The 24,717-nt window shown below is 43.6% G+C and overlaps 1 protein-coding gene across 9 annotated transcripts in view; it reads right to left on the bottom strand.

Moving 5' to 3' along the window:
* ARHGAP20 (Rho GTPase activating protein 20) overlaps window positions 1-24,717 on the bottom strand; it is a 232,599-nt gene that overhangs the window by 21,735 nt on the left and 186,147 nt on the right. For all 9 annotated transcript variants that reach the window (XM_045018115.1, XM_045018105.1, XM_045018125.1 and 6 more), the window contains 6 exons: window positions 16,745-16,894; window positions 14,409-14,450; window positions 12,785-12,869; window positions 7,772-7,849; window positions 3,453-3,519; window positions 1,382-1,570 (listed from right to left, as the gene is read on the bottom strand). In XM_045018115.1, the coding sequence (XP_044874050.1) occupies window positions 1,382-1,570; window positions 3,453-3,519; window positions 7,772-7,849; window positions 12,785-12,869; window positions 14,409-14,450; window positions 16,745-16,894 (611 nt within the window). The remainder of the gene's footprint in view (window positions 1-1,381; window positions 1,571-3,452; window positions 3,520-7,771; window positions 7,850-12,784; window positions 12,870-14,408; window positions 14,451-16,744; window positions 16,895-24,717) is intronic.

Genomic DNA, 24,717 nt, shown 5'->3' with positions numbered 1-24,717 from the left:
CACCCCCAGCCCAGAGCCCTGACCCCCTCCTGCATCGCAACCCCCTGCCCCCAGCCTTGAGACCCCCCCCTAAACCCAGAGCCCCCTCCTGCATCCCAAACCCCTCATCTCCGGCCCCATCCCAGAGCCTGCACCTCAGCCCAGGGCCCTGACTCCCTCTCACACCCAGCCCCCTGCCCCAGCCGAGAGCCCCCTCCCACACCGTGAACCACTCATTCCCGGCCTCACACCACAGCCCTCACCTCCACACCCCAACCCCCTCATCCCCAGCTCCGTTGGGTCGCAGGCATTAACAATTTTCTTCAACTGGGTCTCCAGAAAAAAAGTTTGAAAACCACTGTTCTATATACACTCTGATTAATATATATGGACCCAATATAGGTGATCCAAGTTTTTTTTTCTCCCCAAACTAATTAATATTCCACTAGAATCCGTTGTCATAGCAGGAGAATTTAATGAGGTGTTGGACCCTTTTTGAGACAAGTCAGGTCGTCCCCAGTGTACACAATCACATGCAAGAAATGCCTGGGTGCCCCTCGCTTCCCCCTCCACTCAGCCTACTTCCTTCCCTCCCCTCCTCTGAACTTGGCTTCTCTTTATCCTAACTTCATAATTTTTCTTTGATTAATTGGATTTTTATAAACAAAATTTTGTTTGTAAATCGTGTAATACAAATAGCTGCTTTATATTTTAATAATTCATATTATAGATATAATTAAATGTTTCAAGTATAGCTAAGGCTAGGCAGAAAATGGTTAATCTGAAACATTTCTGTATTATCAGAAGTTTGTGTATAGTATGTTATGCTTGTTTTTTCTATATATAATTTGTTTTTAAATTAATCATAAGCGAATTAAAAAAAAGAATGTGAGTCGTCCCATTGAAATAGGTGCTTAAAGTTAGCACCTTGCTGCATCAAGGACTAAGGGGCTTGTCTGAGGTGACACAAACTGTGGGGGCATAGCCAGGAATTTAATCCAAATTTCCTGAGTCCCACTCCAGTGCCTTAACCACAAAACTGTCATGCCTCATTATAGAAAAACAAGGCTTGTGGAGACATGATTTTTCTGATCAGCAAATAAACTGTTAAAATAAGCGAACAGGCTGCCTGGAGGAGATTTGGCCATTGCTTTGTCGGTTTCAGAAAAACCATTTGATAGGCAGTTTCATAAAAACTTAACCTGGTTCAAAAAAAAAAAGTGTAAAAAATACAGTGAACTCAAGTAAGAGAATTCTAGTGTAAAATTTCTCATATAGCTGAAACGTACATCTGGACTCTCTTCCCCACATCTTGTGCCCCCATCACATGACCACTTTCTATAACAGAGAGAACCTGAAGACTCTTTCAATGAATGATGCCTCTGTAAGGGGAGCAACTTACCATTCAGTTGCTCGCACAAAGCCAGACGACTTGGCTTCAGTATAAACTGGCACTGCAGCTCCCGGGGCAGCTGTTCCATTAAGAAGGACCCATGAAGGTCGAGAGGGTAGGCACAGTCTTTCGATTCCTGTGTCTGGGGCACAGCATCTCGAATGTGGCTCATTTTAATTCCAAAGGGATATTCGTGTCCTGCTCAAAGAGAAATCAAAATAATCTATTTCGGACTGACTGGGGACCAGCAAAATTCAATCTACTTTAGAGAAAAAGCAGGTTCTTGTACACTGGCTTGCAACTCTCTCTCTCTCCTGGTAACCTCGGGATAAAGCTACTCTGATTCTCCTCTCATTTCTGCTGGCATAAGTCATCTTTGACTCCACTGTAGTCAAAGTTACAGTGGATACAAGAAAATTTGGGCCAATTTTGTTAGTCAAATTGTGCAAATGCCCAGCAGAAAATTACAACTGACAATTTTGGAATCCAGTGTTTATTCTTTTTACTGCTTTATTTTCTCTGCAGAAAAATCTAGGTACTGGATTTCCACATGGAGCTGGCAAGAAATGAAAGTCCTGGTAGCCATTATTCGCTAAACACACAAAACGTGTTAGATTCAACATGAAAGTGACCTCCCCTCCCTGGCCTTGGTAACTGGGCCACCCAGCAGTGCAGGCAAAGGGGACACAATTCCACTTCCTGTAGGATGTTGAAATAGGAAGGAAATGTTAATCATGCAGTTAACTGAAACTGGTTGTCCATGCTCAATTCGAGTCTTCGGGGACTATTCAGTGTCTATTCATTTTGGTGTAATCATACAAACACTCCACTAGAAAACTACCTCTGGGTTTGTCTACACACAGAGAAATTGAACTGAAGGTGTGATGTTAAAGTGAATTAATCAAATTGGTGTAACTGTATGTAGACCAGGGGTAACCTGAAATCTGTTTGTGGATGCAATCTTGATTAAGGATGATAGGCAGAACAAAGCTGAAACACTTGCAATTAGATGCACATCAGCAGGCAGAATTTGAGATAAAAACTGGGCCCTTAACTTCTCCAAGTAAACTTCTGGGTTAATATCAAGTGTAGTATCAGTTTAACATCCAATAGGTCTTCTATTGAAAGGATTATATTCTGTACTTGCAGAAGGAGAGATTCAATGAACTGAAAGGCCTTTTCCATCTCTACATTCTATGATCCTATAAACAAAGCCACATCAGCGGTTATGTCTGAACTAAACTACGTTCAATATGCTGAATGACAGTCTGGTATGTTTCAAAGACAAAACAGTTTACATTGTCTATACGGTGCACACGTTAGGACATTTTATAAATATGAATGTTGTCTGACGCCAGTAAAGCATTTGTAGTTAAGGCTGCTCTGAGAAGGAATGCTATGATTTAGCTGCAGTTAGGTCTGAGAGAGGAGAATGGGAAAAACCTGCACATTGTTCTTGTTCCCTGTTTCTGTTCGTCTGCAGAATGTTATGAAGCGTAAGCAATGCGACGTTCCAAGGAGGGAAGGTTCTCAAAAATGGAAAGGGGATCAGTTCTTGAATTAAATGAGAGATGGGCCAGAACTAATCTCCTCAATCTAATCACCTTGGAGCTTCGGTGTAAACCAGTGAGGGGTTGTTTAAACCAAAAAACCCAATATTTTGTTCTACTTCTGCAAAGGGGGAAAGCCAGCTAGCAGAGAGGACATAAGTACATTAGCAAACCCATTCCCCAGGAATCTGCTGAGCCTGAGAACACTGTACATATGCTATGGCAATATAGGAGAAAACATGACAAAGCAGGCTGGTTCTATGAGAGAGAGAAGGTTTGTGATTAGAGGGGCTAGATCAAGGTTTATAAAATGTAAAATAAATCTCAGGGAGAAAGAAATGGTACTTTCCAGTTGCTAAGAGGGTACAACACAGGAGAGCTCTCTGCAAAAAAGTATCAAAGAACTCAACTGTGTCTGGGGTCATCCTTAGGATAGGCAAACCCATAGGACAGGAAAATATTAAAAATAGGAAACCACATTTTTAATATGACAGTTAATGATGTAAAACAAATCCATCCCAAAAACTCACCAATAAGTGGGTAAGGAGCATCTTCTTTTCCTGAATTCACCCACAGCTGATAATCTTTTTCAGAGCCCTTTAAAATCAAAATGACCAGCCATTAGGAGAGGAATGTATTAGGTTTCTTACAGTAATATGAGTCTGCGCCTTGAGATTATGAGCAAGGGGACTCTCCAGAGGGTGACTACTCCTATAATTCGCAAATAAGAACATCCAAACTTCTGAATTATTTGCATTATTATATTGTTCAATATGAGGTGTTAAGGACTAGCTCCAAGCAGCATGACTGACTGCTTGGATTCCTCCATTTCTAGCGGCCTCTTTCAGACTCACAGTTCACAGACTGGCAATTCTTTCTACACAGTAGCTGGATCAGAGGGGAGACAGTTTACCCTGAGTTGGAGGTGGGACAAAATATGATTGGGTGCGAAGCCCCTTTCAGTGCAAGCCTGATGCCACGGAATTGCCAGCAGCTGAAATCAAACAGCTCATCAAAATTTCCTGCAATCGATTCTTGCGAAGAACATATGCCCAACTTTCTCTCCCAGAGTTCTGGTTCATTGTCAAGAATGAATATCCTGCACTCTCAACATGCGCCTTGAAACTAGGGTGACCAGATGTCCCGATTTTATAGGGACAGTCCCGATTTTTGGGTCTTTTTCTTATATAGGCTCTTATTACCCCCTACCCCCTGTCGTGATTTTTCACATTTGCTGACTGGTCACCCTACTTGAAACTGATGGTGCCTTTTACAAGCATATAATTGTGTGAAGTTGGATTCAGGGCACTTGTGTCCATCAAGTCTTGGTATTGATCTACCATTGATGTCACATCGGAGATTAAATGTGCAACTTCTACCATGCCGCCAGACGTTGAAAAGCTGTGTCACAACACACAAGCCCATGTGTCACATCAGAGAGCATTAAATAACATACTTAATGTGTAAAGTCCTTGGATTCCTTGGCCACTATGTTACTTCATTGCTGTCAGGGGCCACAGGAAACAGTAAGGCTCAAAATGGGGTCATGCATGCAAAAAGTTGGGGAACCCCTGTGCTACAGCATTCTTAAGCAGAGAGTGTCCTGGCTATAGAAACCTGGCAGTGGTACTTTATTTAGATCTAAGACAGAGTCCAACCTTCTTCAAAATAGATTTACCTACCACCTCCTGCACCCACCTATAATAATCTGGATCCACCCCAGAAAGCTGTAGCCACTTTCACTGCGACTGACAGAAGTACAGCTTTCTGGGCCACATCAGCACTGCTGCCAAGCTAGTTAGCATGTGGAAGAAGGAAAATAAATAGCCTCTGGAGACATCCCTAGTGCCTCAGTGCCAGAAGCCAGGAGCAAATACATACAGCTGAACAGCACAAAAAATATTTACTTTTTCTTTGTAAAATATATAGGAAGGAGACATAGTGGAGGGGGAGGGGCTGGTGAACTCAGTTTTGAGGGACTGACTGCCCTTCCCAATCACAAATGCTGCCCCTGTAGGCAATACAAGGCCATTTGCTTGCACAGTTGTGACAGTCCTGGTGTTATTGAAACATTAGGAACTCAAAATTTGAAGGAGCCTTCCAACCCCCTTTCCTGACCAGCTTGATAGTTTAGACCAGCGGTTCTCAAACAGGGATCTGGGGCCTCCTAGGGGGCCATGAGCAGGTTTCAGGGGGGCCAATAAGCAGGGCCAGCGTTAGACTTGCTGGGGCCCAGGGCTGAAAGACAAAGCCCCGCCACATAGGGCTGAAGTCCAGGGCCCTGAGCCCCGCCACCCGGGGACGAAGCTGAAGCCTGAGCAATGTAGCTTTGTATGGGCCCCTGTGGCCTGGGGCCTCAGGCAATTGCCCTGCCTGGTAACCCCTAACGCCGGCCCTGGCATTTATATACAGAAAACCAATTGTGGCACAGGCTGGCCATGGAGTTTTTACAGCATGTTGGGGGGTGGGGGGGCTCAAAGTAAAAAGGTTGAGAACCCCTGGTTTAGACTAACTGAACAATGACACTTTGCAGGAATTAGCTGTGGTTTTCCCAGGAAAAAGTACACTGCACAAAATGCAGCAAGGTCAGGCACAGAAATAGCATCATTATTCACACAAGATGGGAAATGTATTTCCTTTAATTGCCATTGAAATATCCTTCCCCCTGCTTTTCAGATGCTTGTTCCTGTGTGTCATGTTATGTAAGGAAAAGCCACCTATCTAACAGAAACAATTATTGGATGGGGCTTGTGTGTTTTCTCTTTAAGCTAGTCTCAGATGATTGCTGGTGTGTGATATGCTCATAATAAAACAGCTGCGAGGCCACCACGATGCAGAGAAAATCTGTGCTGTTTTACTTAGAAGAGTAGTACAGCAACCAAGAGTCCTAATCATCCAGAGAGATTTTCATTTTTTTCCTGCTCAAATTGATACATTAAGCCAGGGCTAAAGCTCAGGTACGATACGTACAATGGAATACTAATGTGAGGTTAACAGTGGATCAGTTATCGACTCCTTCTCTCGTACCAACCAAAACACTCCTTTGCAGTGTCAATATCTTCATGCCCCCATGATTTCTCTGCAGACATGTGCAAGCATAATAAAGGGTAAAAATAAAGTGCATTAAGAAAAAGTATTGTTGGACTTGTAACTGTCATGCTGCATCAGCTCCCTTATGTTGGACTGTGGGTTGGGAGAGAAAGTGTGCCAGATTTTGACTTATGTTACAACCTCTTTTCATTGTAGTGGCTCAAAGGGAACCCAGAGCTACCCTAATTAGGCAGAAGGGGAAATCCTCACATGGTGGAGAGGGTCTGATTTGATGTAACGGGTGTTTGAGACATGCTGGGAGGTATGGTTGAGTATTGTGCTCAAGAAATCCCTTGCCATCAGAATAGTCCCTTAGAAGCCCTGACAGCTGGTGTAAATTACAGCAGCCCTAAGGTTGCTCTAAACTGTGTCAGGACCCTTTGCAGACCCAAGGGAGCATGAAGGTGGCAGCCAGCCATATTTAACTTTCCATAATTGAACCTGTGTTGAGAGCTGCTTGGCCAGACCTAAGTTTCAGGACACAGACACCCCCAACCAAGCCATTTTTAAAAGGCTTGTATACAAAGAGCTATACTATTTTACTTAACATCATTTCTATTTTTGTTCCACTTGAAAGAAGGAAATTAACCACCCAGTCAATGAACGCTCATCCACAGACTTCCGCTACTGCCAGTACAGGTCAGAGTCACTTTGCAAAATAGTGAGAGAAGAGGGATAGGGAAGTCAGAACTCCTGATGTCTATTCCTGACACTCACTCACTGTGTGGCCTCGGACAAGTCATTAAGGAAAAACTTCTGATGTAGGTGCATGTGTGTAACCCACACACCACCTGGGGGTGGTGCTCTGTCCCATCTAGTTGCACTGAGACCACTTAGAGATTAATGAGTCTGCTCTACAGCCTTAACTAAGGGCCATGTCGCTTTTAGCTCATGCAGTAGAGGCTCATGAAGGAAGCTTCAGCAGTCCCAGGTTCGATCCCGCCTGCTGACTACTGGGGTTTGTCGGCGTTACAAGTGGGGACTCATCCTGGATTTCAGCTGGGAAGTCTCTGAAGCTCAGGACGCACTTCCTCAGCTAGGGGAAGTATGTAACCCACACACCTTCTGGGTGTGGTGTTGTGTCCCATCTAGTGGCACCGAGACCACTTAGAGAGAGAGAGATTAATGAGTCTGCTCTACAGCCTTAGCTAACAGCAAGTTGGCTTTTAGCTCATGCAGTAGAGGGTCATGCATTTAGCTCCAGAGGTCCCAGGTTCGATCCCGCCTGCCAACAACCGGGGTCTGTTGGTGTTACACATGCAATTCCACACCAAAGAGGACATGCAGACAACTATCCAGTTTAGGTATCAAAGAGCAGTACTTGGATGTGAGATTTAGGCACACAGCTGTGTACACATATTTGCAAATGTAATTGTGCATGTCTAACTTTGAAAACAAATGAGGCCAGAGCCAGCTCCCAAGGTGAGTTTCAGTCTTCAACAGGAGTTGTATGGAGCTCTAAACTTGTGATCACCTCAGCTCACCCACCTGTAAAATAAATTTAATAACCAGCACGAATGTGGGGTATATCTCACAGGGGTATTGGGAGGCTCCCTCAATACCTATAATGCATTTGGTGATCCGTGGATGAAAAGCACTACACTAATATGTGCCTCCATAGCAGTTAAGAATCACTGGGCTCTTATGGTAACCGATGTAATTGGTGTCAAGGTCTTCAATTTGGGTAAAAAGTAAAGATTTGATAATATTATTTAAAAATAAATAAATAGAGTCATCAAATCTGATTGCAAGGACTTACGTTAATCCCCAGCTGCTGCAGGGCGGTGAGAATCACATCATTCGCTGTATCAGCATTGGTTACAGTAAGCGTTTTTGACTGTGGAGAAAAAAAAGGGGAAGGGAAAATTGGCATTCTAGACTACAGTGTTTGCCAAGAACAGCCTCCCAATGACTTCGCACAAGAATAGTGGTAAATTACAGTGCTGAAAAAAAAAACTGTGCAAGATACTCTGATAAGATGTTGGCTAATAAACAATATATGCTTTTTATGCATAAGAACAAGCTCTCAGACCTGTCCATACCTGGCCCCAGGCCCTCTTTCCAAACACCAATATGGGAAGGGCAGGGTGCTTATGATTTCACGGTTGAGACCCCTGCATTAAAACACACAGCTGAATCAGCCACTAAGAACTGCACTTTCCCTCTACACAAGACAAATAAAAGGTGAGTTAATGCAGGGACATATAGATATGAGAAGGAAGGGTCTTTGGAAAGAATGGGACACTTCAGAATGGATAAAGTGAGTGTGTTCAATGGAACAAATGGTCAGTGTATTAATATTTAATAATTAACTTTTCTACTGCAGTTCTAGCCAGAGAGGATAGTAACAGTGACATTCACATCTCTGCCCGTCACCACTTCCCATATATATGCTGCATCAAAGCCAAATTCTGTTTGATAGTAGAAATGCTTCATCTCAGGAATCTCTAATCCAGTCGTATTTTTACCTCCATAACATCCTCCAAACTTACTGATAAACAATATGAAACATACTATCCCTATTCAGGTGTGTATAATGAATAGAAACAGGACATTGGTTTGACACAGGGGATGAGCTGAGCACTCTGACCACCTTGAAGTCCCTCTTCTGTATGCACTACTGTGTTTTGATTGGTCATTCCTGGAAGTCCTGCTTTCTGGAAGCTGTTCTTCCTCGAATGATCTTGCAACACCAGTACCACTGACTACCGGGCATCAATATTATTCCTGACGTCTTGAGGGGAACATCCTCAATTACGGGTCTTATTTTTTTACATCGCCATGACACATGGTTTCTAATCTTACCTTCATGTCCTCCCTCCAGCCCATTCCAATCAATCTTTATGGCCTTGCCTCTTCCCCAGCTCCAACCAAAAAAATACTTAGACTTTATCTGCACTAGAAATTACTTCGGTATAACTTACGACACTCGGACCGGTGTAGACAGCAGGAGAGCTTCTCCCACCAACATAGTTACTGCTTCTCATGGGAGGTGGAGTAATTAAGCCGACAGGAGAGCTCTCTCCCATCGCCTTAGAGAGTCTGTACCAGAAGCTGTGCCTCTTTAGCACTTCTAGAGTAGATGTAGCCTTACTCAGAGCACTACATTTCAAACACACATACGAGCATGACCTAATTCATTCTCAACACCACTGGGAGGTAGATAAGTGTTACTGACCCCATTTTACAGATGGGGGGGAAAGAGACACAGAGGTCCAGCATCACAGCAAGAGTAGGTGTCAAACCCGGGATTTGAACTCTTGACTCCTTGCCCAGAATCAGTTTGCTAGACCCCGCTGACACATACAGCATATCAATTTTAAACTGGACACAACATTTCTAGGTAAAACAAGCCCATGACGTTTTGCCTTAAACAAAAGATCTGGAACGTCCTTCTGTATAAGCCCGATAGTAACAAGCTGCCATGGCAATCAAAGTACAGTAGTGAGAATACTGTATATTTGCTTCAGGACATATCTGAATGCTCATACCATAAAAAATTTAACATTTCCCCAAAGCAATGGCATCTGGCACTTAGGAGTAGGTCAACACATTTGCATAAATTTTGCTTTGGGCTAGAATATAATAAAATGTTTTTATGCTGCATGTCCCTCCTCCCACAAAATGAAACAATTCCTTGGGATCCCCAGCTGCTTTAGTACATAAGAGACTGTAGCATCATAAGAGATATTTATATTATGAAGTTTCCATCTGATATGCCTTTGCTTCATTGCTGATAATATCTAGACTGCTATATTTCATTTCCACAACTATCTATTGCCCCACTCTGAATGTATATAAAAGATTTACAGACCCCTCTTCAGAAATATCTGAGCACAGCTTGATTCACTTCCTTCCACCCAATTGTCACTGTTTGCATCACTGTTTATTAACATTGTGTTTAGGGATCCAGTAATTCTAGCTGTTGTGCTCTCAATGATTTCCCATGAAAGGAGGAATACTCTATGGTTGGACTTATTCAGATATAACATTCTAACAACTGCAGATTGCCTCTTCTGGCAGAAAAGTCTCTTTAAGGGACTTTCTACAAAACATAAAATGCCTCAGCAACTGTCTTTCAGGCTCTTGAACATAAAACACAGATTTTTAAAGCAGCATTTAGAGGGGAGAGGATAAAAACAGACAGGATGGATGGATGGATGATCTATGGATGCTAGTGGTTTTTGGAGGGCTTGTCTACATACAGAAAGTGCACTTGTTCAACTTAAACTGGGTAAAAACAGAGTTAAAATGGTGCAACACCCTATGTGGACATTCTTATATTGGCTTAACATTTGTTGTTATCAGTTTAGTTTTTTTCCTGAAAATGTATCGATACAGGTCGTCTTCTTAGCGTATGCGCGATGTGCCTCAGGTGGCACGTGACCAGGATTAACCACTGAATTTGGGTCTGCTGGTTTCATTAGTTTCCCCGGCTTGAGCCAGGTACTGGCGAGGAGTGTGATGTGAACACTGATCCATCGTTAAGCCGATGGAAGCCAGATATAAACTGATTGACAGTGTCCACAAACCAAATCACACCAGTTTAACTAAATCAGTACAAAAATCACCCTTTCAGATGAACCAGTCCAACTTTGTTTCTAGGTCAGGCCTGAGAGTAAAACCAGGGCATGTCGTACGAGCGTCTCTCAAGGGGGCTAAATGTAAACTACTTCAGAAGGATTGCTCTGAACTCTGGACTCTCCAGCTTTGCTTTCTACTTATTGAGATGTGCACCTGATCCATGAACGTGTTTCTATCCCAGAACAGTATTTTTAAGACATGATTGCATGTACTGAATAGAGAGGAAACATTTCACAGATTCATAGATTCCAGGGCCAGAAAGGACCACTGTGATCATCCAGTCTGACCTCCTGTACAGCACAGGTCATCGGACTCCCCCAAAATAATCTCTAAAGCACGTCTTTCAGAAAAATATCCAATCTTCATTAAAGATTTGTCACTGATGGAGAAAATTCACCACGACTCTTGGTAAAGTGTTCCAGCGGTTAATTGTCCTCACTGTTAAAAATGTACACCTTATTTCCAGTCTGAATTTCTCTAGCTTCAACTTCCAGCCATTGGATCACATTATACCTCTCTCTGCTAGACTGAAGAGCCCATTAAATATTTGTTCCCCACGTCATCCCTTAACCTTCTCTTTAAGCTAAATAGACTGAGCTCCTTGAGTCTATCACTAAAAGGCAATGGTTCTCAAACTGTGGGTTGGGACCCCAAAGTGGGTCAGGAACCCAATAGGGTCGCCAGGGCTGGCATTAGACTTGCTGGGGGTTGGGGCTGAAGTCAAGATCCAAGCCCCACCATCCAGGGCTGAAGCCCTCAAGCTTTGGCGCCCCCCAGGGCGGCGGGGCTTGGGCCCACCTATCCTGGGCGGTGGTACTCAGGCTTCAGTCCCCCTTCCCAGGGTCGTGTACTAACTTTTGTTGTCAGAAGGGAGTCACGGTGCAATGAAGTTTGAGAAACCCTGTTATAAGGCATGTTTTCCTTAAAATCATAATAAATGCAAAGTAATGCACACTGGAAAACATAATCCCAACTGTACATGCAAAACGATGGAGTCTAAATTAGCCGTTACCACTCAAGAGGGAGATCTTAGAGTCACTGTGGATAGTTTTCTGAAAACATCCACTCAGTGTGCAGCGGCAGTCAAAAAAGGTAACAGAATGTTAGGAACCATTAGATAATAAGACAGAAAATATCATAATGTCTCTATATAAATCCATGATACGTCCACATCTTGAATACTATGTGCTGATCCGGTCACCCCATTAAAAAAAGATATATTAGAATTGGAAATAGTTCAGGAGAAGGGCAACAAAAATGATAGGGGTATGGGACAGCTTCCATATAAGGAGGGATTAAAAAGACGGACTTTTCAGCTTGGAAAAGACACGACTAAGAGGGGATATGACAGAAGTCTATAAAATCTTAACTGGTGTGGAGAAAGTGAATAAGGCAGTGTTGTTACTCCTTCACATAACACAAGAACTGGGGGTCACCCAATGAAATTAATAGGCAGCAGCTTTAAAACAAAACGCACAGTCAACCTGTGGAACTTGTTGTCAAGGGATGTTGTGAAGGCCAAAACTATAACAAGGTTCAAAAAAGTATTAGATAAGTTCACAGAGGATAGGTCCATCGGTGGCTATTAGCCAGGATGGGCAGGGATGCACCCCCATGCTCTAAGTGTCCCTAGCTTCTGTTGCCAGAAGCTGGGAGCAGATAACAGTGAATGGGTCTCTCAACGATTACCTGTTCTGTTCATTCCCTATGAAGCACCTGGCATTGGCCACTGATACTGGGATCTAGCCAGGATACTGGGCCAGATGGACCATTGGTGTGACCCAGTATGGCCATTCTTACACTCCAATCTTTTAATCATTCTAGTGGCTGTTCTGTTCTCTGAACCCTCTTCAATTTATCAACATCCTCCTTGAATTGCGGGCACTAGAACTGGGGACAGAATTCCAGACACGGAGGCATCCGTGGCAAATACAAAGGTAAAATAACCTCCCTACTTGAGATCCTCCTGTTTATTCATCCAAAGGTCACATTACTCCTTTTGGCCACAGCATCACACTCGTCCAGCTCATTATTCACCATTGCCCAATCCGTTATAGTGGGCTGGATCCTGAGAGGGGCTGGGGTCCTAAAACTCCCACTGAAGTCACTGGGAATTGTGTGTGCTCAGCATCACTCAGGTCTCTTGCGATTAAGCCTTAGTCCCCTTTTTCAGCACAGAAACACTTACATATGCACAATTTCCGACATCCTTCGCAATGATCTTCAGCGGAATGCTCTTGGGATAGTCTTTTTCTCTCTCTTCTTTGATTCGACTAACAAAACAAGCAAAGACCACACCATTTTCATTGTTATTAACAAAATTGGTAATATTTTTATTTAGTAACCCAAATAATAGCTGTGATTGCAAGGTTATCATATGCACAAAGATCTTAGGGGGAAATGATGCATCGATGTTGTATGGATATTGACCAGGGTTTCCAATAAAATATTACACTTTTGCATGACTAAAGCTGACAGGCGGTGGAAACCAGTATGAGCAATAGACGAGCAAGGTTTAAAGCCCCTCTGAAACCTAAATGCTGCTTTCACAATGGTTCGCTTTTTGGGCAGCCTACTAAAATAAAAAGCATCCTTCTGCTAGCAAAGGGCCTAATCATTTCCCCCAGATTTGCATACGAAGGAAATCCCTGCACACATGGGTCTCCCTCTCTTCTGGACACAAGTGGGGTCTCGGTCATCTCCACACCACTGCCCTCTCCTTGCCCCAGATCATTTGCAGGCTGCCCCATGGATCTGGGAATACCCCTCCCCCCACCTTATGGAGATTCCCCAATAGGAAAATATGCATCCCAGGGCTGCACTACCTTTTCCGCAGAGCCCTCTCCATGGTAGGGATCCCCCCCTAGGAGGGTCCTGGGGGATCATCTATGGGTAGAAGAGGTCCTGGTAACAGCCCCCACTGGAGCCGCACTGCCAGGGACCAGGGCCAGAGCGGCTGGTGGCACACAGCCAGCCACATAGTGGTACATGGCCTCCACTCCAATGGCACTGGTGGGACCTGTGGTCTATTTCCAACCAATCAGGACAATCCTCACAGGGGACTCCTTTGTGCAGCTTTCTTTCTCTCATGGGTTTTGCTGTGGGAGGGAGAGATCCAGCTCAAAGGAGGAAACTACCCTAACAAGTGAGGATAAACCTGTTGACTGGTACATTAAATTGTCATCATTATAGGATAATTCAGTGACTACCTGGGACCACTGACAACTGCCTATAAGGATGAATAGGGTGTAAATAGCAAGGAAGGAGAGCAGCTGTATTTGAGGACGATACAGGGTGACATCACTAAGGGGAATGGGATGAAATTAAGAATGGGAAAATTTACACCAAATACCAGCAGAAACTTCCCATCACCAAGATGCATTAGGCTGTAAAATAGTCTCCTAAGGGAGTTGGTTGAAGCCCCATTGCTTAGAACACTTAAAACAACTGGACAAAAAAAGTGGGAAGTCTAAATAATTCCAAGTAAGAATGATTGATCCACTCCCAACCCATGAAGTCTGGGGAGCCAGACAAATAGACATAGATCTGAACTCCCAGAACTTTGACTCTGGAATACAAAATCCCAGCCAATGAAGTTTCTGCCCATCTCTATTTCAAATGGGACAAAACCAGATCCATGTACTCAAGCCTCCCCCAAAATCCCCCTTGACTGATTAGGTTTTGAAAAATGGATTTTGCCCATTCTTTCTAGAAAGTCCACTATAGGGAACAATCCTGCATTAGCAACAGATGAGTGAATGAGTCTTTTCCATTTCTTCTATGAGTATTATAAAAGTAGGAAAATAAAGTACCTTTGCAAGGAAGAGAGCCACTTTTCCTTCTGTTCTGGGGAACTGCAAGGATTATAAAACAGTGACAAATATAGAAGTTAGCCAGCATGCAAGTGCCAAAGTAAGAACCAAGATGGACGAGCATATAGATTCACTGGCATATCCACGAACAACAAGCAAGTGTTAAAGAACTGTTGTGACAGAGCGACCAGGCTCTTGCTGACCCCTAGAGCCGGCCCCTGTCCTAAGGAGTTGTCCTGCTGGAAGGGGAGAGCAGTGAGTTTAGAGCTCCAAAGGCGGCCTAGAGAGAACCACACAGAGTTGGTCCTCTGGTGCCAGAAGAAGGCAGAGGCCAATCAGGGCCAAACAGATTAAAAGGACTGGTTACTTCTAGTAGGGACCAGTTCTGGGTGAAGCCAAGACAGGAAAGGCTCACTCTCTCTAACTCAAGTAACCAGTCAGGGGTCTAACCTTGACAGCATTTGCTCTGGATCTCTGTGAAAGTCCACATCAAATAATAGTCTTTAATGGCCAGGTAGCTATTTTGAGTTCAGTGTTAATTTATTTTCTGTAAACCTGAAGTGAGCCTACTCCATGGGGCAGCTGTCTCAGGGGAGCTCTTGACAACTACTGACATGATTTGCAACTTTCAGTGAATACCTGATTCCTTGCAAATTGAAAAAATATGATCTGATTGGGGGTAAAGTCCTAGTGTTCAGTTTTTCACCACAGAAGTTACAGTTCTGCCAATGAAGTCAATGGAAACAAGATTAGGCTCCTAAGCTACAGGCTGTTAACGCAAACAAAAAACGGGATAACTTTACACTTAGGTGTTTAATTCCCGAGTTTAAGGGTATTGCTGGTATAAAGATTGGTGAAGCTCCTCCCGTTCTGATGCTTTGTCTTATTAATCGGTTACAGTAGGCTAGTACTTAAAAGGACCCAGTGAAGACTGAGGACCCATTTTACACAAGATTTTTTAACTTTTATCTCACTCATACACTTTGAAGGGTACTAAGCTATCCAGTTATATGTATGATTGTTCTTTTATTAGGATAATTACAATAATAAGGAGCCTAACCTAATTTTACTTCAAACTTTCTTGAACCAAATCCTGCTTAGATGAAGAAAAGATTTTTCCCACTGCTGCTTCTGCAAATCAGTTCTCCAAATTTTTGGTGTTGATAGTTAGGAAACTATAATCCTTGGTCAATTTTTCTCCTTCAGAAACATACACTTGATAAACTTTTGAACCTTGGTTTTGGTTTCATTGATTGGCAGATCCTCCTGTAACTTATCTCTACTTAGTGACTTGTATAAAACTCTTCAGATCTCCTATTTACCTCTGGACATGAAATCACTCCACTTACATACAATCTAGGATTCCCTTTTGACTAGGCTGTCACTGTCACACCAGACTATTTCCTTCTAGCTTTAAAGGATAGGCTACTGTCTGTAAATCAAAGCTCATTTTTATTGGCAAGAGTTTAATTAAAATAGAAATTTCAGCTTTGTTTCAGACCTATTCTGTTAAAAAAAAACAGTCAGTATTACAGAGATCAATTTATGCAGAACAGTCTAATTGGTTACAGACAATGTGATATAAAAACAGAACTACAGGTCTCATCTCTTGCTCTCCATTACGGGGCAAAATCCAGTTTCTGGTACTCAGCCCAATTAGCTTAGCTGGACACCACAGATTTATTGGAGGAAGGTCCCCTCCTTTTTCCCAAGTGACAGGGGAGCCTTCCTGCAGAGACTAAAATCAGCCTAATGGCCAGAATTGCCTTCATGGCCATAGTGTGCCCTCACAGCAAAGACCGTGCAGAAACAGATTTAAATGCTCATGCCCGTTAATATTCAGAGTTCCTGTTTTAGGAGGAATTTTGAACTTATTTTCTCTTGCTTGCACTCAATGCAAACTCTGCCCCTTTGCAGGCTCGTGTGATAGACTCTTTGACCCCTGGAAAGGGCTGACACAGCCTGGCTGTGCCTGTTCAGTAGTTAGCCTTACTAAGCAATCAAAGTATTTACAGAAATATTTTTTAAAAACCAAGACAGACAGTTAACACCAAGCAGGTACACAGCACAAATCATATAGCACTTTGCCAAATCTTCAATTTTCTGCGCACCCATAAGAGCTAGGCAAGTACCACTGCCACTCTTTTTGAGATCTGGAAACTGAGGCAAAGAGATCATCTGACTTGTCTCAAGGCAACAGAGGGAATCTATGTCGGAGCCACAGAGACCCCGGCTTCCAGGCCTGTGTGTAGACAATACGTCATTTGTAATATTTTTATTACATTGCTAACCTACCTAAATTTAATAAAGCAGCAAATACACTTTTCAATTCCTACCTAAAATTAGCAACACAGTTGGTGGTGGGCCAGCCTATAACAAAGGACCTTTCCGGGTTAGTGCTGCCTTCATAGACCTCTTCCATGCAGGATGCCGTCCACATCTCACAGAGACGCACTTGGCTCTTTAGTTTGAAATGAGATGGTGACCTGTTGGCAGAAATGCCAGCTATTAGACACATGAAACCAGAAGAACCCAACTTATTAAATACTGTGGTGCTGACGTGCAATTGCCATCAGAGCTAACAGAGAGATTATACTTGTTCAGTTAGAAAAATACAATCTTTTATTGGGCTTTTGTGCTTACAGATAAATACAATTTACTTTCCATTCCACATAAAGACATCTCTTGGCTGTCCTAGCCCTACACTATATTGTTATGCTTTTAATAATTTCAAATTAGCTGATATCAGCCAACTCAACTCTATAGATGCAACCCACAGTCACTACAAGCAAGCACTGTAATCATCACCACCCCCTAGGCAAAAGGCTGAGTTAACAGATGGGTTTACAAAGTCAAACTCCACCTCTTCTGGACAAGGAGGAAAAGAAATTTCAAGAGATGAGGGTCCTTCCCAGAAAGTGCCCTGCCTGCCACCAGGATGTGTTAAGCCAAGCACTGCAAACAAGGTGAGCTGAGATGATGCACTCATCGTGAAGGTGAATGGGGATGGTGCCTAGATACTATGGTGATTAGTGCTCTAGAAATAAATACACTAAATAAACAGTTTTAGAACTGTGGAGGATCTGGAAAACCTTCTTCAGGATTAGTCTCATTTACAAGGTATTTAATTTAGGTCACATTGAACTATTTAAGTCTGAAACGGGACAGGACTTGAACCTCATGGGTTTAAAAGGATTGTGCTAAATTCTCACTGCTCTGATTTCTGGCGTTTTCAGTTTAAATTCTGAAAACCGCTGCGGCTGGATACTGTACCTCTGATGACCCAGCATTAATGTGAATTTCCACAGCAGAATGTAAAAAGGATCCTGCATGCATATCTCTATAGCCACTGGCATAAAGTAGCAGAATGTCTGTAGAATATTGTGAAGTTACATATTAAAATCATATCTTTATTTTTATTCTGCCATAAAGACTCGTAACCCACTGTGCATCTTGCCTCTCTTAAATCTGTAATACGTGATTCAATTTGCTCATAAAATGATTGGATTTTTTTTTTACAGAGCAAGTAAGAGCTACTGTCAAAAATATTGCATAATCATGCATAGACTGACCATGGAATGAATTGTTTAAAAAATTTACAAATACTAGTATAGGAGTGAAGTCTAACGAACTAAGCATAAGATCTAATAATATAAAGTTATCTCTGGTGTAACTCCATTGACACCTGTGGCGTTACATCAGGAATTCGTTTTTTAGTCCAGTCTTTCCTCTTCCAATTTCTGGTAAGGTGCAAACTTTACCTGGTACTTTACTCTCTTAGCATTTACAACACACAGTGCTGGATCCCCACAAAACCAAGAGTGAATATTGGCAGAGGCCCACACAAACACAGAGATGCTGTACTGACCAGAATTGGTGGAGTGGAGTCCATGGTGTAAATTCCCCTGGGTTAGCCAGAGTTGTCAATTATTATCCATGTCAAGTCAGTCCCATTAAAGTCAACAGAGCCAGAGAAGTATTAAGTCATCCATGGTCCAGTGGAACCAGGGAGCTCTGGTGCCTTTGCAATGGAAATACTGTGGGGGCTCCACCCCTGTGTAAACTCGGACACAAGAGTGGGGCCTGGAAGGTTTGGGCTCACCATTGCAGCCCCCGGGATTGGACTGTAGAGAAGGTAGGAATCCCCCAGACTGGAGCTGGGTCCCCACCCACTGAGTTTCAGTAATTCCCCTCTCTCCCCCTCTCACCCCTTTGTTTCCCCCATTCACAGGCAGCCCTCCCCCCATTTTCATCCCTGGCTGCCAGGTCCTTTCTGCAGTCAATGAGAGGTGAGCATTTTTGAACATTACGCCACTTATTTAAGTGCTTAAATATTGTCATTAGAACCAAACTTTAGGCACCCAGTTTTGAGACTCTTGGCCAAATATCAGAGTTTTCTGGTCAGTTCAAAATCAGCTATCATCAAAATTCAATATTAACCTATGGGGAGGGAAGAGACTGACTGGCCTAAGGAGAGATGGATTTTGTTTTCAAGAAAACAAATGGACACCATTCCAAAATATGCCTGTTTTTACATTGCAGATATAGGACACCATCCTGCTCCTAGTAAATCAACAGCAAAACTGCTGACTTTAGATGGTGCACAACTGGGCCTTACATGAAGGCGCAGGTACGCCAATACATGCCTAGCTCTCTCATACCAGTATGGCAAGTCTAGTTCCTTTTGCTTTCAGTAAATGGCAATTCAGTACCTTACAGCTATTAACAGATGGAAGATTAACTTCTCACTAGGTTAGTTAAGCTCTTTAATAGGTGCTTTGACAAAAATGTTAATGGATCCACTGGGAAATTGCTACCATCATTCCATTTATTTACCCTCCTACTAATTTTCCCCAAAGCAGCCAGACTTCAGAACAGTAACCAAATGTGTGTGTTGAGGGGGAATCTTCTATCTCTACATCCCACCCAACACACCTGTGGGCAATCATTAGAAATCTTTTTTAAAAACAGAAAGACACAAACAGCATTAAAGCATCTATCTGTAGCTGTTGGCACATGGAAACCAATGTATAAGATAAGGAACTTGCTACCAACACAGTGCACATAGAAACGTTGTTTTGGAGATCAAGGATCTTTCAATCAGCTAACTAGTGTAGTCTCTTTTCCCCCTAGTCTCAATTTATCTGGATTCTCATACGTTCTCCTTTCACAAGGCTGGCAGAGGAGAAACACCTGTAAACTATCAGCTGTGGAGCTACAGCCGACCAACAGTGAGTAAACATGACTTAAATTCTCACGTGGCCGCAGCAGAACAGGAGGATTTACTTGTGTGTGCCCAAAGATATAGCACAACCATGGACTAAGTTTAAGGCTTTGATATTCCACTTTGGTGATAGTGAAAGTAGCTGAAAGGGACCCTTGTGTGGCCCTCTCCGAGTTATTTTGCTTCTAACAAGCTGACTTTGTAGCTCTGTAAAGTATTGTCTGCCTGGAAATTGTTGCTGAGGAGTTTGCTTGACTTGATAAGTGGATTACTGTCGGAGACTGCAGCTCTTGCATAAAACTGGGTCAGCCTAAAAAGGGATCTGATTCTTCTATGTGGCATCAAAAGCCTTCAGCAGGAAGAGTGACTGCTGGTGGGATCACAGTCAGTGAAATTCCAACCCTTGGTTGAACTACGGGATGTTGACCAATGGTTGCTAAACAGGATGCCTTCTGTATTCAGTGTGTGCATGGGGTTTTGGTGGCATTGTGTGTTATATAAACACAACAAATGCTTTCCATCTTGATATGTATATTGGGGGGAGGGATAGCTCAGTGGTTTGAGCATTGGCCTGCTAAACCCAGGGTTGTGAGTTCAATCCTTGAGGGGGCCACTTAGGGATCTGGGCAGGGCCGGCTCCAGACCCCAGCGCGGCAAGCACGCGCGTGGGGCGGCCCTTTCCCGGGGGGGCGGCAGGCTGGGCCGGCGGACCTGCCGCAGTCATGCCTGCGGGAGGTCCACCGGAGCCCCGGGACGACCGGACCTGCCGCAGGCATGACTGCGGAGGGGGCGCTCGTCCCGCGGCTCAGCTGGACCTCCCGCAGGCATGACTGCGGCAGCTCAAGCGGAGCCGCCGGACCTGCGAACCGTCCGCAGCTGCGGGAGGTCCAGCCGAGCCGTGCGACCAGCGGACCCTCCGCAGTCATGCCTGGGGCAGGTCCGCTGCTCCCGCGGCTCCGGGGCACCTCCCGGGCATGACTGCTTGGGGCGGCCAAAAAGGTAGAGCCGCCCCTGGATCTGGGGCAAAAATTGGTCCTGCTAGTGAAGGCGGGGGCTGGACTCAATGACCTTTCAAGGTCCCTTCCAGTTCTAGGAGATTGGTATATCTCCTATTATTATTATAAACACATCTTGATATGTACACATTCTAAAAAACTGAGTTTATCCACAACTCCAACAAGCCATTCAATTGCTTTTCCCTGCTAAGCAGGGCATCCATTACAAACTGGGAATCAACTAGTCTCTTTACTTCCAGTCCAGATTGAAGAAAAATGCCCCCAAATTATCTAAATTTTCTTGAGAGGCAGTAAATATAACTTGATTTTTTTAAAACCCAAACACTCACCATAAAGCTTGGATTTTTCCTCGCATAAGATCCAGGACAGTTTATTTGCAGAATCAAATTTTGTATTGTATCTAATCTTATATCTGGGTTAAATGAGACATAAAGAGCTCAAATTACCTCATCCAAGGTGATAAAAATGAATCAGTGGGTGTTAGAAACTAGGGTATTCCTGGCTCCTAACCTTTTGTTACAATCACAGGAAACACACAGCCTCCTTATCAGAGGTGGCTCTATGTTTTTTGCCGCCCCAAGCACGGCAGGCAGGCAGCCTTCGGCGGTGTTTCTGTGGGAGGTCTGTCGGTCCCGCGGATTCGGCGGCGGTTCTGTGGGAGGTCCGCTGGTCCCGCGGTTTTGACGGTAATTCGGTAACTCCCACAGAAACACCGCTGAAGGCTGGCTGACTGCTGCCCTCACAGCAACCGGCAGGCCGCCCGCCCATGGCTTGCCGCCCCAGGCACGCACTTGCTGCACTGGTGCCTGGAGCCGACCCTGCTCCTTATCTGGATGTTCCCAGTCTCTTTCCCCTTTCCCAGGTCCCTCACCAACGCTTTCTCTCCTCTACTCCCTCTCACTCTCCCACACCTAGAATGCAAGGTCTGTTATGCGAGTGCTCTCAGTTATGAGAAAACCAAGCTGGAGTCATACGAGTGAGAGCTAGTTCTGCATGAGTGACAGGAAACAGAATAAGAGAGTGATTTGTCTTTGTGACATAGGGACCCTTCTACTTCCAGACTAGCACCACAGAGAACGTACATGCCTAGATGCAAAAACAAAGTGAAGCGAAGCAGTATCTTCTGTTTCTTAAACCTCTCCCTCCTTTATGTACAAAATCCTGTGCTCAGCTTCTTTAGAATTGGAGGCTTGGGGAACAAAGGGGCAGGAGAAGGGGGAATGAGTAAAACGTGGGGAACAAGTTGCTTAAATCAATGCTTTGCATAAAAGTGGACACAAACCAACAAATAACCCTAAAGTTCTCAATTCTGCCATTCTTAGTCACTCTGAGCAGGCCGTATTATGCAGAATGCAAGGAAGGTTCTACTCAACATAAATATGAAGGTGAGTGTGACGAGGTGTATGAACCTCTTACTAGGGAGGAGTCCCTTGCAACACCCGCCGATCACAGGGTTAAGGAACACTTACAGGCTAAAGAGACCCTGGCCCCCCCACACCAGGGCCAGGTCTGCTCAGATTGGAGGAGGGGTTTAAAAGCCAGCCAGGCAACTCAGTCTGGGGCAGGCAAGCCAGGGAGCAGACGCACGCTGGGAACTGCCAGAGAGCCAGTATTGAGCCGGTGAGCGAAGGGATCCGCAGCATCCAAAGGAGGGGACGTGGACCAGAAGCCCAAAGCTGAACATCACACAAACGCAGGTGAGCAGCTGAGTCCGTCTCAGAGGGCCCTGAGCTGGAACCCGGTGGAAGAGAGAGGGCCCAGGCTCCCGTGCTCCTGCCCTGGCAGTAGCCATTAGGCAGGACTACCACCACCTTGAACCATCATTACTAGGCGTAATGGCCCCTGTAGTGAACTGTGACCACTAGGCAGGAGTCACTCTCCGACCACAGGGAAGATCAGATCCAATGCTTACACATGAAACACCAAAGTAAATATTTCATGGGGAGGGATAGGAAAACACAGAAGAGGAAACTGAGTCCATGAGCTGCACAGACTAAAAGCTTTCACAGAATAACAACAGGTGATGAATAATATTTGTTGATAATATTTAGCACTTTTATTGCGCTGGTCATCTGAGGATCTCAAAGAACTCAAAAAAGTTCAGCAAATATTTAATTATTTAGTTACTTGGTATGGCCCTCAGCACCCCAGCATCTGCATATTATCACTATATATATATATATATTTTTAACTGTTTGGATAACTGATGAACCGAAAGGTTAACTGTCTAATTTGCAGAGATGCTTTATAAAAACCCATAAGTGACTTGTCCAAAGTCAAATGCAGGGAGTCATTTGCTGAGCTGGGAACAGAACCCCCATCCTATCCACTGACCCATACTGCACATCTCCTTTCCCAACCTGCTGAGGCACTGAACATCTCCTGCAAGGTACTGAGCACCTTCCACTCCCATAGACTTCACTGGGGGTAACTGGTGTTTGTCACTTCTCCACCATCTTACAGGAGTGGAATCAGAGAGCTGGCAGCCTGCTGGGGACTTTTTAAAGAAAAAACTTGGACCCATTTACTGATAATGAAAACGTAATTATAAATGAGATTCCTTTTCAGAGTGACTGATTTGGGCTGAGCCTGCACATACGTTGCAAATTAAGAGTACCTCTAAACATAGAGAAACATTTGTCCAAAGAAAGACAAAGATGTCTCTTAGACACATGCAGCCACCAAACTAGGGAAGTACTTAACACAGAAGATTATTACAGATTAGCCATTTTATGGGAAATAATTTTGTAGCTGAGTCAAATTCAACAGGATCCTCATTTCAGTTCAGATTTTACTCTGGTGCACTACAGTCTTAAGTTCACATCAGACATTAAGAAGTCAACATTGATCACCGTATATATTGGTACATGGTGCACCACAGGTTTCCTGTATGTACTACTTAGAATAGGAAATAACTACCATATCTCAGATGATACTGCATGATAACTTTTGGCAACTGCTGACTTTTTAAACAGTTCCCATTTGCGATATAGGATTCAAATATTAATTGCTGATAGAACTGCTTGAGAGATCATATCCCAATCGGTACTTCAAGACACACCAAGTAATATTCAAAATACTGTTCTTATTACTATCTTTAACAACCAATAGGAACGGAGGATCATTTTCTTATTACCAGAACCCCACTCTGTTTATTCCTCTTTAAACCCTAAATTACTTTGAGCTGGTTTAACTTGTATCAAATTCACACATGGAAAAACATTCATTTTTTCCAACTCCTTCAGAAATTTTAGACTCTCCTCCATGTTAAATTAAGTGCTGTGTATTCAGCTACCATTCCCTAGAGGCCATGTAGGCACTATGGTAATACAAATCTACTACTAATAATAAATACACATGTAAATTACTGCTCTACGTGAGTTAGTACATTGCTTATACAGCACCCAGCACAGTGGGACCCTGATCCACCATTAGGGCCCCTGGGTGCTACCGCAGTGCAAATAATAAATAATAATAATACGTGTAAGGACCCAGCCCTATGGATGTTCACCACCCCATGGATAGTGGTATGTGTTTGAAATAAAATATCCACAAAGTGAAGGAATTCAACTAGGGGTTTTATGTTTACTATATGTGATTCAGACAGAAATGGCTCAGATGTCTATGGAAAACATGGATTTATATTGGCTCTTCCCAGCAGCCTCTGAAATAGCCATTTGAGGGTAAAGCTGTATTGCAACAAGCACAAGATTCACATTTAAACCATCCACCCTCCTAAAAGTAAGCACATGGTGCCTTACAGCGAACGAAGGTACATTAGCATTTTTCATATTTTTCCTTAACGCATAAACAAGTGAAAGCACTCTCAAGATTTGCCTTAAACCACAACTGCTGCAAGAGGCTAGCATGCTAGATCCATCTTGTAAATTTGATTTAATTGTGAATGGTAGAATGAATAATCTGAGCTCAACAACAAGCCTGATTACACATAAACAGCTCCCCAGACTCCTCAGTACAACCACCTTCTATTTTGCTGCACCAGAAACGGTATTTGGAAGATAATTCAAAGAGGACAGAAACGCTCACTGTAATACTTTAACATTTCTAT

The sequence above is a fragment of the Mauremys mutica genome, chromosome 1 (assembly GCF_020497125.1).
Source record: "Mauremys mutica isolate MM-2020 ecotype Southern chromosome 1, ASM2049712v1, whole genome shotgun sequence".
In the NCBI taxonomy this organism is placed as follows: domain Eukaryota; kingdom Metazoa; phylum Chordata; order Testudines; family Geoemydidae; genus Mauremys; species Mauremys mutica.
This window is presented reverse-complemented; position numbering and strand designations above follow the sequence as displayed.